At 35.5% G+C, this 15,463-nt stretch overlaps 1 protein-coding gene across 1 annotated transcript in view; it reads left to right on the top strand.

Moving 5' to 3' along the window:
• DPY19L2 (dpy-19 like 2) overlaps nt 1-15,463 on the top strand; it is a 94,298-nt gene that overhangs the window by 33,013 nt on the left and 45,822 nt on the right. The window contains exons 9-10 of the mRNA XM_057732367.1: nt 677-776; nt 15,296-15,373. Of these exons, the coding sequence (XP_057588350.1) occupies nt 677-776; nt 15,296-15,373 (178 nt within the window). The remainder of the gene's footprint in view (nt 1-676; nt 777-15,295; nt 15,374-15,463) is intronic.

Here is a 15,463-nt window from a genome sequence, read left to right on the forward strand (position 1 = left end):
TTTCAATATGCATTAGTTTAACTGTATTCCAGAATTATTCCTTTAAAGTCATTGTTTAAAATATCTTTCTTTAAATTTTTCTCAGAATTGTTAGCTTATTATTTCACCAGCACTTATACTTTTGTTCATTGCTTTTTGAAATATAAAAGTGGTGGTATATGAAAGCTGTTGCTGCTCATATAGTGTAAATATCTCAAAGTATGCAAGGTCAGTTCAGATTCTGTTTTCTGACCTGCTTGCTGGAGTATTAAATTTCTAATGTCATGCAAAGTTAAAGGAAAATAAATTTTTAGTTGAATATAGTTGATTTACATTATTTTATTAGTTTCAGGTGTACAGAATAGTGATTCATTATTTTTACAGGTTATACTCTATTAATAAAGTTATTACAAAATAATAGCTGTAATTCCCTGTGCTGTATGTTTAAAATACTTACTGATAAACTAGAAACAATATTTTATTTAAAGCTCTAATTTTGATTGTTTTATTATAAGCATTTTAATAATCCAAATATTTTAAGTTCTTTTTAATGAGCTTTTAAAAGTTCACTATATTTTGTTATCTTACATCAAAAGTAAGGGGATCATTATATTTTAATATTTTGCAACTAGTCATTCAGTTTAATGATAGGCTACTTCTATAGTATAACTTATTGATGTCAATTCTTTCCTTTAAGGACCTCAAACGGTAGTAAAAGGCATTTTATTGCACTCTGCCTTTCCAATGTTGCTTTTATGCTTCCCTGGCAATTTGCTCAGTTTATACTTTTTACACAGGTAAGATGATTTTAAACTAATTTAAGTTGAATGCAAGATGTGCTTGGCTGTTTCCACAGGAAAAAATTTTTTTTATCGAAGTATAATTGACTTACAATATTGTGCTAATTTCTGCTGTACAGCAAAGTGACTCAATTATACACATATATACATTCTTTTTATTTTTATTTATTTTAAATAAATTTATTGGCTGCATTGGGTCTTTGATGCTGCACATGGGCTTTCTCTAGTTGCAGCAAGCAGGTGCTACTCTTCATTGTGGTGCGCGGGCTTCTCATTTCGGTGGCTTCTCTTGTTGCAGAGTATGGGCTGTAGGTGCGCAGGCTTCAGTAGTTGCGGCACGTGGGCTCAGTAGTTGTGGTTCACGGGCTCTAGAGTGCAGGCTCAATACTTGTGGCACACGGGCTTAGTTGCTCCGCGGCATATGGGATCTTCCTGGAGCAGGGATAGAACCCATGTCCCCTGCATTGGCAGGTGGATTCTTAACCACTGTGCAACCTAGGAAGTCCCTACATTCTTTTTAAATATTCTTTTCCACCACGGAGAAATTTTTAAATGTGATTATATTCACGCCCTAATAGATTTTCAAAATATGGAATAGATATAAAGTTTACATACATGTGTGATTTATTTTAATCATTTAAGTTTGTCTTCTGTTAATATGTTAGTTAGGCAGATATTAAAGATCAATCTGCAAAAGACTTTTTCCCCTTATTTTAATCCATAATTATTCCTGTTGATATTTGAGATGATCTCTGTAAATCTGCCTGCAGATTTTCCTTTTGTCTGAGGAATCATTTTAGGTGCCAAGCTGCACAACTTGGTTAGGGCCACTTCAATTCTTCATGGTAGGGGATTTCTGCTTCTAATCCAGCTAACTGTTGGCTGTTTTGTCTGAAGAGCAGAATCTTACTGGACACCATTTCTCAGAGCTTTAATCGTGATATTATTAAGTGAATTGAGGCCATATCCTGTTTCTCCAAACAAATAAGTAACTAATGGCAAGAAACAGCTGGGGAAGCAGAGAGTAAAAGGTCAATTTTGATGAAATTTCCCACTATGATTTTTCATTAGAACTCCTTCCCACCTAACAAATGCTGATAACATGTAATGATATTCTTCATTGGCAGTGAGAAATTCTGCCGAGAATCCTTGTGTTGCTAGTTGTCTACAAAGAATTAAGTTACAACCTCAACTTAATTGATGCTACACGTTTAAAGCATGTTTAGAGTATTCCCTCTGCGTTACTTCCTTATATTTGGTCTATAACTAACACAAAATTTCTATGATTTTCATTATTTGCATATGCCAACACAGTAGAATAGATTTCTAATGTTCATCATTTCCTTGCAAGGAAAGGTATTAATTTAGTGGTGCTGGTGAAACTGTTTAGCTCCTTGGGTAATTTTGATATTGTTGTAATGATTTTCCATCCATTCAAAAGATATACCAGACTTTTAGTGTTTTTTTCTTTTTTCTTTTTTTATTGAGATGTAATTAACATTTTGTAAGCTTAAGGTGTACAACATGTTGATGTGATACATTTTTATATTGCAATATGATTATCACCTGATTAACACCATAGTGTTACTTAACACCTCTATCAAGTCACATAATTATTATTTCATTCTTATGGTGAGAACGTCTAAGATCTAGTCTCTTAGCAACTTTGAATTATATAACACAGTGTTGACTATAATAACTATGCTAAGCATTAAATCTCTAGAACTTATTCATTTTCTCTTTGCAGGCTTGTACACTTTGTCCAACGTCTCTCTTATTCTCCCACCCTCAAGCCCCTGGTAATCACCATTCTACTCTCTGTTTTTGCAAATTAGGCTTTTTTAGATTCCACATACAAGTGATATAATAAAGTATTTGTCTTTGTCTGACTTATCTCACTTAGCATAATGCCCTCAGGGTCCATCTGTGTTGTCGCAAATGGCAGGATTTCCTTCTTTCTCATGGCTGAATATTACTCCGTGTGTGTGTGTGTGTGTGTGTGTGTGTGTGTGTGTGTGTGTGTGTGTGTGTGTGTGTATCACATCTTCTTTATCCATTCATCTATTGATGGACACTTAGTTTGTTTCCATACCTTGGCTATTGTGAATAATGCTGCAGTAAACATAGATGTACAGATATCTCTTCGATATTCTGTTTTCATTTCCTTTGGAATATGTACCCAGAAGAGGGGTTGCTGGATCGTATGGTAGGGGTATTTTAAATTTCTTGAGGAACCTCCTTACTATTTTCCATAGTGGCTCCACCAGTTTATTTATATTCTCACTAACAGTGCATGCACAAGGGTTCCCTTTCCTCTACATCCCCACCAACATTTGTTTTCTTTTGTCTTCTTGATGTAGCCATTCTAATAGATATGAGGGAGTGTCTCATTGTGGATTTGACTTTATTTCCCTGATGATTAGTGATGTTGGGTGTCTTCATGTACGTGTTGGCCATTTGCATGTCATCTTTTGAAAAATATTTATTGTTCCTCTACCCAATTTTTTAATCAGTTTTTTTGTTGTTGTTGGGTTGTATGAGTTCTTTATATATTTTGGATATTAATCTTTCACCTAATATATGATCTGCAAATATTTTCTCCCATTGCATAGGTTGTCTTTTCATTTTGTTGATTGTTTCTTAGGCTGTGCAGAAGCTTTTTATCAAGAATTTGACATAGTCTTACTTTGTTGATTTTTGCTTTTGTTGCTTGTGCTTTTGGTGTTACAACCCAAAAAAATCATTGCCAAGACAAGGGTCAAGGAACTTATTCTCTAGGTTTTCTTCTAGGAGTTTTATGGCATCAAGTCTTATATTTAAGCCTTTAATTCATTTTAATTTTTGTGAGTGGTGTAAGATAGAAGTCCAATTTCGTGTGAATATCCAATTTTTCCTGACACCGTTTATTGAAGACATTATTTTTCCTCCTAAGTATTCTTGACTTCCTTGTGAAATATTAATTAACTGTATATGCATGGGTTTATTTCCAGTCACTCAGTCTGTTCCATTGCTATGTATATTAGTCTTTATTCCTGTACCATACTGTTTTGATTACTATAGTTGATAGTATAATGGGGATTCCATATATGTTGCAATCTTTTTTTCTTACTGCTTTTAGGATTCTCTGCCTTTGATTTTTGAGTTTCATTATAGTTTGTCTTAGGGAAGGTATTTTTCAGTTACATTAATGGGGTGATTTATTAGCTTTTGTGAACTTGGATGTCCAAATCTCTTTGTAAGTTTGGAAGTTCTCAGCTTTAATTCTTTAAATAAACTTTCTGCCCCTTCTCCCTCTGTTTTCATAGAACTCCAGTGATTCTGATATTTGTCCATTTGATGTTTTCATATGGATCGCAGACTTTCTTTATTCTTTTTCATTGTTTTTTCTTTGTTCTCCTCTGACAGGGTATTTCGAAGTTCCTATCTAATTCACTGTTCTGTCTTCTGTTTGGTCTATTCGGATGTTGATACTCTATTGCATTTTTCATTTCATTCATTGAGTTCTTCAGTTCCAGAATTTGTTTTGTTCTTTTTAATCATTTTTATCTCTTTGTTAATCTTCTCATGTTGTTCATGTATTGTTATCCTAATTTCATTGAATTGTGTTTCTGCATTTTCTTGTAGCTCACTGAGTTTCCATAAAAGAGCTATTTTGAATTCCTTATCAGGTAAATCATAGAATTACCCATGTTTGAGTTTGGTTACTGGAGGACCATTTAGATTTTTCAGTGATGTCATGTTTCCTTGAGGCTTCATGTTCCTTGAAGTTTTGTGTTGCAGTTTTTGCCTTTCAGGTTGCCTTCAGGTGGGATATAGTCTTCATTCATCCTGCTTATATCGGGGGTTTTCTCTGATCTTATATGGATACACCTGCTTCATGCTTCTTGCTCCCTCTGTGGCAGAATTATTAAGCTTGCATGTCTTTTTTAGATCTTAGCAGGCTGGCTGCTGGAAACCTCTCTTTTGTTTCCAGAAGGTACTGCTCACGTTTCTCCCTTGCCCATAGACCCTGGCCTGTTTTTTACATGAGCTCCTTATCTACTAGAACTCACCCTTACTGCTACACTAAAGAACATGAAAAAGGAGCCAGCTGCAGAGTGGAGAGAGATGTGAGTTTAACACTCAGGAGGTGTCAAGAGTGCCTGCAGGCCAAGTGGAAGGATCTTTGGGTGGTTTTCTCAGCAGCTGGTGGGCAGGTTTCCTGCCAGAGTCTTGTGTACAACCAGAAGGAGCTGCATCCTTTTAATGCCCTCTGATATTCTTATTTACCTCTTTCTCAATCTCCTACCTGCCCCAGTCAAGGAGGTCCCACCTCATAGCTCTGAGTGCTGTGGGAAAGAAATGGTTTTTTCCAGCAATGTCCTGCACAGCTAGGGATGCCAGGCACACACTAATCATTCTCCCTTTTCCCCATGGGAGAAGTTGCCACTGGCTAGTTCAGGCTCTCATTGTGCCACCTTGGGATAGGGTGGTGTTGGCAAAGTTCCCCTTACTCTCTCCATTGTATCCAAACTCATAAATATATTTTTGCTCCAATGAAGTGCTTGAGCATCTCTTCAGGAAGACTGGGCTCTACAAGGCTCTCTTGTCTGTGGGTGTCTGCCCAGGTCAGCAGCCTCCAGATTTTCTTCAACCATAGCTGAGAAGAGCTGGGACTAGTTCACTAGCTCCTGCTTATTCCACAGCCTGTGCTTAGGTCTGTCTGCCTATTACCAGATACATAGGTGGGCAAGACTCCTCCCAGGACCCTTGGCATATGGTGCTGCATCCCACAACTCACACAGAGGCACTTCTGTTCATGGATGGATGCCAAATTTTAGTTGTTAAAAGGCAGAGGCAGAAGAGAGGGACATCTTATGCTGCCATGATGCTGACATAACTCCCAGCTTTTAGTTTTCTTAATTAATGTATAAAGTTTTGTTTGCTTGTGTGTGTTTTTGTTTTTTAATGCTAATGTAAAGATAATTCAAAGTAATTTTCTGGGAATATTCTAAGACTTCTATTCTTGATTATATTTTTCACAGATTAAAGTTAAAATTAGTTCACGTCTCCTGCACATATTGTCTGAGAAATGGGGGTGAAGGACTCAAGCATTGGCTGTATTTTAAAGGAAACAAATTACAACCTAAAATATTTGGGGTGAGAAGACCTTAAAGCATTATCATTCTTTTTTTAAAAATTAATTAATTATTTAATTGGCTGTATTGGGTCTTCATTGCTGCACGTGGGCTTTTTCTAGTTGCAGAGAGCGGGGGCCACTCTTCGCTGCAATGCGCAGGCCTTTCATTGTGGTGGCTTCTCTTGTTGTGGAGCACAGGCTCTAGGTACATGAGTTTCAGTAGTTGTAGCTTACAGGCTCTAGAGCACAGGCTCAGTGGTTGTGGTGCATGGTCTTAGTTGCTCCATGGCGTGTGGGATCTCCCTGGAGCAGGGCTCGAACCCATGTCCCCTGTATTGGCAGGTGGATTCTTAACCACTGCGCCATCAGGGAGGTCCCCAGCATTATCATTCTTAAGAAACGGAGAAATTGTGACTTACTTATTCAGTAACTAGATTTTAAGTTATAATATGCTCTATTTTCTTATATTTTGTTAGAGAATTCACATTCATGTAGGCGAGGTTGTTATGACCAAGGACAGTAGAAGGGATACTTGCAGGAAGGAGGTTATAAAATCAGAAGTGATAGAGATGCAGATTATTTCCAGAAGAGATAGTATCAATATATCTATACAAAACTGTCAATTTCATATTCTTTCTTTATATAACTGATTCTTTGCTTGGGACATGTATAAAGCCACATCTCTTTTAATATTTAAATAAATATGACTCCATGCCCTCATCCTGCTTATGAGAAGATTATTTTCTTCCCTCCCTAGAGTTTCTCTTCCAATGATAAGTCCATCGGCCATATATTTGGGCCAAGGATCAGGACTAGATGTTTTTGCCTCACCACTGAAGCCAGAAATGAGAGTACTTATATCTAGAGGATTCAGAAATCTGGGTACATAGTCAATGCCAGCACACTTTTGTTTAGCAAAACTTTCCCCTTCTGCATGGGAATTTGACCCTCAGTTAACCTTCTCTTAGAAACCTGCTAGCATTGTGTGACCACATTACTTGGCGATTGCCTAATTGCATCCGAGAGGAAGAAATTGTAAGTGAACTAAGTTCTTCCTGAGGGGCATGCCTAGACTTTGGGCTTCCTTAAATGAGGTGACCCTTTTAAGTGTCATTTCCCTTGCAGAGGTTTCCATGAGTAATGGAGCTCCTAAGCCAGGGTGGCTTCTGCATTTATGTGATGTGCATCTTCTTTCTTTGTTCCTGAGCTGTCACCTGGTGTGAGGCTACCATAAAGACTTCTTCGAGAGTTCCCACTGAAGAGAAATATCTGAATCTGTCCTGCTGACAAGTCATGTTTCCTGTCCTACAGCTTTCTGAGTGAGCCTGAGGCCAAGTAGGAACTTAAGACCCCTGGTTTACATTGACGTCGAGAGCTCAATTTCACCTTCTTGAAGATAGAAAACTTCTAACAGCCATAGATGCCGAGTGCTTCACACTAAAATTGGCCTGGACTCCATGCTTTCATTTATGAGTGGCACCATTTTCTTTCTTGTAAATGTCTCATAGAACACCTGCAGTGCTGAGATAGCTCAGTGGAGTCATAAGGAATTTCAGCATCAGCTAAATGCTGTCTGTAGAACTAGACTTCTCCTAAGAAAAGACTCTGCAGTTCTGATGTATAGTTCTTGTGAGTGAGCTCACAGGTTCAGAATTCTCTCACCTATACAGTTTGTTTGTTTTTCAAGTTCCTTGGGGTTCTGTCTTGCCAAATTAGGATTGTATTAGTTTTTTGGAGATGTTCAAATACTGGTGCATCTCAGAAAGCTTTTCCACCAGGAGACTCATATTTGCTTATGAAACATTTTTCCAGTTCCTTTGTCTTTACTGCACATCAGATTTCACACACCAATGGTCTGAGAAAGGACAATTTTTTTGTCAAGCCAAATAAATCTTTTGTTCAAGCAGGGTGGGTCCCTACTTGCCTTTGAACTACAAAACTAAAAGAGGTCACCAAAATGGTTTTTTCCAAGGAGAGTTGATGTTTCTTCTTCCGGATGTAGAAGCAGCTACTCTTGGTATAGATGCCAGCTTCTCTTCCTGAAAGCTTTGTCTGACCTGGCATCTTGTTATTAAACTCAGTCTACAAGTTGATTTCTCTCTATTACTTTGACAGTGTTTATTGTGCCTACAGAGGTTAAAATATAGTTTATTTTATAAACTATATTTAAATATTTTAAATATTAAATATTTTAAATAACAGGGAATCAAAAATTAGCTTACAGAAGGGATTTATAGTTTCATTCCTTATACACAATTTTATTTAAAATTTATTTAAAATATCTGTACTCATTTCTGATTTCAGGAACAAAATTGGTCCAAGCATTTGAACAGATTCAAAACTCCTTATTGTTTCCTGGAAACAAATTTTGACCTACCCTCGGACCTACTTATCTTGAGAAGTATAATGAAAGGAGGCAAGAATAGAAGTCAGTTTTCTACATTTTCACAACAGAATGTCAACTCTACTGCTCATATTTAAGTGAGAGGGCTCTCTTTTCAACCAGCAATTCAAATAGCAACACATCCACAATTAAGCACAGTTTTCATCTGTGAAGTTTTTTTTTTCAGCCAAAGTGTAAATATGATGTTTAAGAAGGGTGGTCTAGATCTGCATATCCTAACAGTGTTAGTCTGTGGGAGGAAGGAAAGGGAGACTAATATATACCAGACTTCAGTATTATAGTTTATTTAATCCTCAAGGAGTCCAGGCAGATGGATGTTATTAACTTACAATTACAGATGAAGACACTGAGGCTCAGAGATTAAGTTAAAATCAAGTCTGCTTACTTCAGAGCACCAACACTTTCCAATTTATTTTTGTTGCATCTCTAGGGTCTTTCAACTCTTCTCTATTGAAGGCCACACACTTGGCTGTATTGTCTTATTTCCTTACTAAAATGCCTTCAATTTTCATGAAGCATTAATGAAAGAAATATGCATTTAAAGAATACTTCTGTACCTTTTTCTTTTTTTAAATTTTATTTATTTATTTATTATTTTTGGGAGGGTACACCCAAGTTCAATCATCTGTTTTTATATACATATCCCCGTATGTACTTTTTATAAAAGTATAATTAATTGAGTCTATTCTGTTACCCAATTGCTTTTCTATATAAGAATCTGTATGATACATTTTTCATAATTAGTGTCAAGATTAATTTTCCTCACAAAGTGTATTTATGAACTTCCTTGTAACAACTGTAGCTATTTTATTAAATGAGCTGGACTCAACCAGAGATAAGCAGAAAGCAACGGTATTTTCTCCAGTTTTCATTCATTTTTTAAGGTTAATTAATTAATTTATTTTTATTTATTTATTTATTTGGCAGCGTTGGGTCTTCGTTGCTACTCACAGGCTTTCTCTAGTTGTGAGCAGGGGCTACTCTTCATTGCAATGCACAAGCTTTCCGTTGCTCATTGCGGTGGCTTCGTTTGTTGTGGAGCAGGGGCTCTAGGCTCACGGACTTTGATAATTGCATCACACAGCCTCAGTAGTTGTGGCACATGGGCTTAGTTGCTCTGTGGCATGTGGGATCTTCCCGGAACAGGGCTTGAACCCATATCCCCTGCATTGGCAGGAGGATTCTTAAACACTGCACCACTAGGGAAGTCCCCCAGTGTCTCTTAAAACCCATATTTTAGATTTGTCCCCATCCCCATACTATATTCCTTTCCTTTTTGGTTTGAAGATAACTATGATTGCAGTAAATAAAAAATTTTAAGAACTTTAAGATATTGTGTCTTCTGATCAGAGAACATGATTTATATCTACTTATTTAGTTCTTAATTTCTTTCAATAACGTTATATAGATTTTTAGAGATCTTACAGATCTTTCATTATCTTTCATTAGATTTGTCCCCAGCTATTTTCTATTTTTGTTGCATTTTAAAAGATTATTTTATACTTGTTAAATATGGGGTTCTACACATGTTAAGCAAGGTTTGTTAATTGTATTATTCTAATCTTTTAGATTTCTGCTATTTTTGTTTGCTTTCAGTTACTAGAGGGACTAATATGTTAAAGTCTTCCACTGTAACGGTGACTTGTCTGTATCTACTTTTAGCTGTGTAAATTCTTGCTTTAGACATTTTGATGCAACGTCATTATGTGCACAGTTGTTATATAGTCCTTTTATTTTTATGTAATGAGCCTTAAATTTTTTTAAAGTGTATGTGTGTGGTAAGAACACTGAACATGAGATATACCCTCTTCATAGATTTTTAAGTGTACAGTACAGTATTGTTATTTATAGGCACAGTGTTGTATAGTAGATCTCTAGAAGTTATTGATCTTGAGTAACTGAAATCTGATGTGTGTTGATTAGCGACTTCCCACTTCCTCCTCCCCTCAGCCCTTGGCAATCACTATTCTATTGTCTGTTTCTGTGAGTTTGACCAGTCTAAATACCTCTGACAAAGGGAATCATGCAGTATTTGTCCTTCTGTGACTGGCTTAATTCACTCAGCATAATATCCTCATCCATATTGTTGCACGTTATAGGATTTCCTTCTCTTTTAAGGCTGATAATATTCTGTTGTATGTGTATAACACATTTTAATATCCATTCAACCATTGATTATCATTTAGGCTATTTCCATATCTTGGATATTGTGAATAGGGCTGCAGTGAACATGAGAGTGCTAATATCTCTTCAGGATCCTGTTTTCAATTCCTTTGGATAAATACTTAGAAGTGGAAATGCTGAATCATATGCTATTTCTATTTTTAATTTTTGAGGAACCTCCATACTGTTTTCCATAGCAGCTGCACAATTTTGCATTCCCATTAATAACAACGTGAAAGGATTCCCTTTTTTTCACATCCTCACTAATACTTGTCATTTGTTTTTTTGAAAATAGCCATCCTTAGAGGTGTGAGATAATCATCATTGTTTTGATTTGCATTTCACTAATGATTAATGATATTGAGTGTTTTTCATATATCTTTTGGCCATTTGTATATCTTCTCAGGATAATTAACTGTTCAATTCTTTGCCCATTTTTTAATTGAGTTGTTAATATTTTGCTAGAGTAATATGAGTTCATTATATATTTTGGATATATATTTATATCCAAATATATATTTGATATATATTTATATATTTGGATATATTTTGTATATATATATACCCCCTTATCAGATATATGGGATATTTTCTCCCATATCATAGATTGTTAGTTACCCTTTTGGTGTTTTCTTTGCTATGCAGAAGCTTTTTACTCTGATGCAGTCTTATTTGTCTTATATCTGATAAGAGATTAATATCATCAAAACAAGAGATAACAAGCGTTAGTGAAGATGTGGAGGAAAAGGAATGCTTGTGCACTATTGATGGGTATATAAATTGGTGGAACCACTATTGAAAACAGTATGGAAGTTCCTCAAAAAATTTAAAATTGAACTACCATATGATCCAGCAATCCCACCTCTGGATATATATCCAAAGGAAATAAAAACAGAATATCAAAGAGATTATCTGCCCTTCTATGTTTATTGCAGCATTAGCCATAATAGCCAAGGTATGGAAATAAGCTAAGTGTCTGTCAACAGATGAATGGATAAAGAAGATGTGCTACATATGTGTACAGTGGAGTATTATTCAGGCTTGAGAAAAAAGGAAATCCTGACATAGGACGTAGATGGACCTTGAGGGCATTCTGCTAAGTGACAGAAGTCAGACAGAGAAAGACAAATACTGTATTATATCACATGTATGTGGAATCTAAAAAAGCCAAACTTACAGAAACAGAGAGTTGAATGGTGGCTACCAGGGCCTGAGGAGTGGGGGAAATAGGAAGATATTGGACAAAGTATACAAACTTGCAGCTAGAAGATGAATAAGTTCTGACGATCTAACATGCGGCATGATGATTGTAGTTAATAATATTGTTTTATATACTTGAACACTGGTAGGAGAGTAGATCTTAAATGTTATCACAAAAATGAAATGAAAATTTTGTGGCATGATGAAGGTGTTAGCTAATGCTGCAGCGGTAATAATATTATAATACATAAGTATATCAAATCAACAGGTTGTACACCTTAAACTTACACAGTGTTTTAAGTTAAGTACATCTCAATAAAGCTGAAAAAAAATAATAACAGAGGAGTTCTTGGTAGAGACTCTAAGCTTAATGAAAAGTCTGATTATCTGTTAGCTGAATTTTAGTTGGAACCACTTTATGCTGGGAGAAGAAAAAAATGACAGGAGGTTTGAGAGTAAGGTATTAGCACCAAATTCCCAAATTCTGGGTAGTTGATCTATAGAATAAACTTGTAACAATTTATGCATTCTTTGACTCTGAGATTCTATGGCCTTGCTTGAGGTTGCTTTATAAGGCACTTGATTATGGGTTGAAAGGAGGTTTGCTGAGATATTTGTGTCCTTGCGTTTTTCCACACCACCAGCAAATAAGTTTCTTTAGGGTGGAGATAGCATTGGCCCTCTAGTATCCATTGAATGGATTTGAATTTATAGCATCATTTCTAAGAAAAACCATAGCATCGTTTCTAAGAAAACCATACATCGTTTCCAAGCAATTAAGTTATAAGCAAAGTTCTGGGAAACTATATTCAGGTAAATTGGTTATTACTTGAAAATATTGCCATCTTCAACTGGTACCTCTTGAAATAAAAATCTCTTTGAAATTCTTGAATGAATTATTCATTGTTGTTTTACTTATACGGCAAATTCATAATCTGGTTACTACTGAACGTTAAATTGCATGGCACTTTTCAAAGGTACAAACAAAAGAATTCCTGGGCCCAGTCATAATTATTATTGTGAACGCAGTCCTCTAAAATAAAAGAAATGTTAATATTTCAATTCACAGTAGAGCTGTACAATTTTTAATGAAATAAAATACAACCAAAATAAAGTGTCATATAGTTAGAATCATAGATCGCATCACTTTTTTAGACTGACTTCTTTCACTTAGCCATATGTATGTGAAGTTCCTTCCTGTCTTTTCATGACTTGATAGCTCATTTCTTTTTATTGATGAATAATATCCCATTGTCTGGATGTACCACAGTTTGTTTATCCATTCAACTGTTGAAGGACATCATGGCTGCATCCAGTCTTTGGTGATTCTATAAACATTCATGTGAAGGTTTTGAGTGGGCAAAAAATTTCAGCTCAATTGAGTAAATACCCAGGAGTGTGATTGTTGGATTGTATGGTAAGACTATGTTTAGTTTTGTAAGAAATTGCCAATTTTGTCAGGTTTTTGGATTGGAGCCATTCTAATAGGTGTAGGGCAGTATCTCCTTGTTCTAATTTACAGTTCCCGAGTGTAGTATTGTGTTTAGCACCTTTACATGTGCTTATTTTCCCTCTGTATATCTTCTTTGGTTAGGTTATTTGTTGAGATCTTTTGCCCATTTTTAAAATTGGGTTATTTGTTTTCTTATTTCTGAATTTTAAGAATTCTTAGTGTATTTTACATACCAAACCTTTAACAGGTATGAGTAATGCAAAGATTTTTCTCACAATCCCTGGCTTGTCTTTTAGTTTTCTTAATAGTGTCTTTTGTGGAGCTGGGGTTTTTAATTTTAAGGAAGTTCAGTTTATCAGTTTTTTTCTTTCACAGATCATGCTTCTGATGTTATATCTAAAAACTCATCCTCAAACAAGATCACCTTGATTTTCTCCTATATTATCTTTTAGAAGTTTTTCAGTCTGTGTCCTGCATTTAGGTCTAAGATACAGTTGAGTCAGTTTTTTGAAAGATATAAAGTCTAGGTCTAGATTCTTTTTTTTAATGCATGCATGTCTAAGTCTTCCAGTGCCATTTGTTGAAAAGACTGTCATTTCTGCATTGAATTACCTTTGCTCTGTTGTCAAAGCTCAGTTGCCTGTAATTGTGTGGATCTGTTTCTGGACCCTCTGTGGTATTCCTTTGATCAGTTCGTCTGTTTTTTCTCCATTGTCATGCTGTCTTGATTACTGCAGCTTTGTAGTAAGTCTTAAAGTCAGTCAGTCTCAGACCCTTATTAAGAGTTTTCTTTTTGCCTTTGGTTACAAGCAGTTTTTACTATGACATGCCTAAGTGTGGGTGGGTTTTGTTTGTTTTAATTAATCCCTTGCTGGGGCTAGTAATACTTTATGAATCAGTGCTTGACTTTTTTCTCTAGATTTTGGGAACTTCTCAGGTATAATGTCTTAAAGTATAGCTTTGACTTAATTCCCTCAGCCCTTTCTGAGATGTGAAGTATGACCTTTATACTATATGCTCTACATCTCTTATGTTGTTCATCCCTTTGTCATTTTATACTTTTTTCTGACCTGTCTTCCAATTTATCACTTCTCTGTTTGGCTGTGTTTAAGCTGCTTTTAAACCCATCTTTGACTCCTTGTTATTGATTGTTTTAGTATTTAGTTGTACGTTTTTCATTTGGTTCTTTTTTTATGGCTTTCAGTACTCCTGGAAATTTTAGTCTTATCTGTTATTTCCATGCATATGTCAAACATAAAGTCAGTGTCTGATGATGCCAGTCATGTTCTTGTATAGTTTGTGAGCTGAGAGTAGTTTTTACATTTGTATAGTATTGTTTAAAAAATGTAGAAGAAGAACAAGAATATACAATTGAGACTATACTTGGCCTACAAATCTTAACATATTTACTGTCTGGCTTTTTGCATAAAACGTTTGTTGACCCCTGAACTAGGTTTAGATTCCTCATAGATCTGTTTCTGTTGTCTTAGTGATAATGTCTTTTTTTATCTCCTCCTATATCTGATTAGCTTAAATGTAGTATTAGACACTGTACATGAACAATTGTAGAGTCAATTTAAGACTAAGATGATATAAACTTCTTCCAGAGAAAATTAAATTTGCTTCCAGCAGGCAAATACAGGAACTAACAATCTTTAATCACCCTCATGCAATCAGAGAATGAGATAATTCAAAGGTGGGCTATAGTATTTTGGAGGGCTGATTTCTGGTTCTGTGTTAAAGTATAACCCTTTGAAGTCCCAAACCAAAGCTTGGAGACTTAGCAGGGATCTCATTCTTGGGGTTACTTGACTGTTAAGTGTGTGGAAATCTTTCAGCTGTCTCTCAGCTGGCAGGCATCTGCTTCTATTAGAATTGGCAGATGCGCCTGGAAGAGAAATGACCCAAAATGTCATGCTCATATCGTTAGATTTCCAGCTTTTCTCTGGTCTTAGCTTCCTAATTCTTTTTTGCTTTATTAGTAATCTGTGGCTTTCATGCAGGTACTTTTAGTATTTTTTTCAAGCTATTCTCATTCTCAGTAAGAAGGTTGGTTCACATTACCTTGACAATCATTATTGGAAATATAACTCTCCTCTTATATTTACTTTGCTTATGAATAATGGAATGCTTTTCTACGTTTTTTCACTTCTACGTTTTTTATATTTTTATTTCAGATAGCCTCATTATTTCCCATGTATGTTGTGGGGTACATTGAGCCAAACAAATTTCAGAAGATCATCAATATGAACATGGTAACACTTTTAATATTTATAAGTCATATATTAAAATAAGATTTCAGGGTTTATAAAGTAGAAATGACTTTTATATCTCATCTCAAGTAG

The sequence above is a fragment of the Hippopotamus amphibius genome, chromosome 4 (genome assembly GCF_030028045.1).
Source record: "Hippopotamus amphibius kiboko isolate mHipAmp2 chromosome 4, mHipAmp2.hap2, whole genome shotgun sequence".
NCBI lineage: Eukaryota > Metazoa > Chordata > Mammalia > Artiodactyla > Hippopotamidae > Hippopotamus > Hippopotamus amphibius.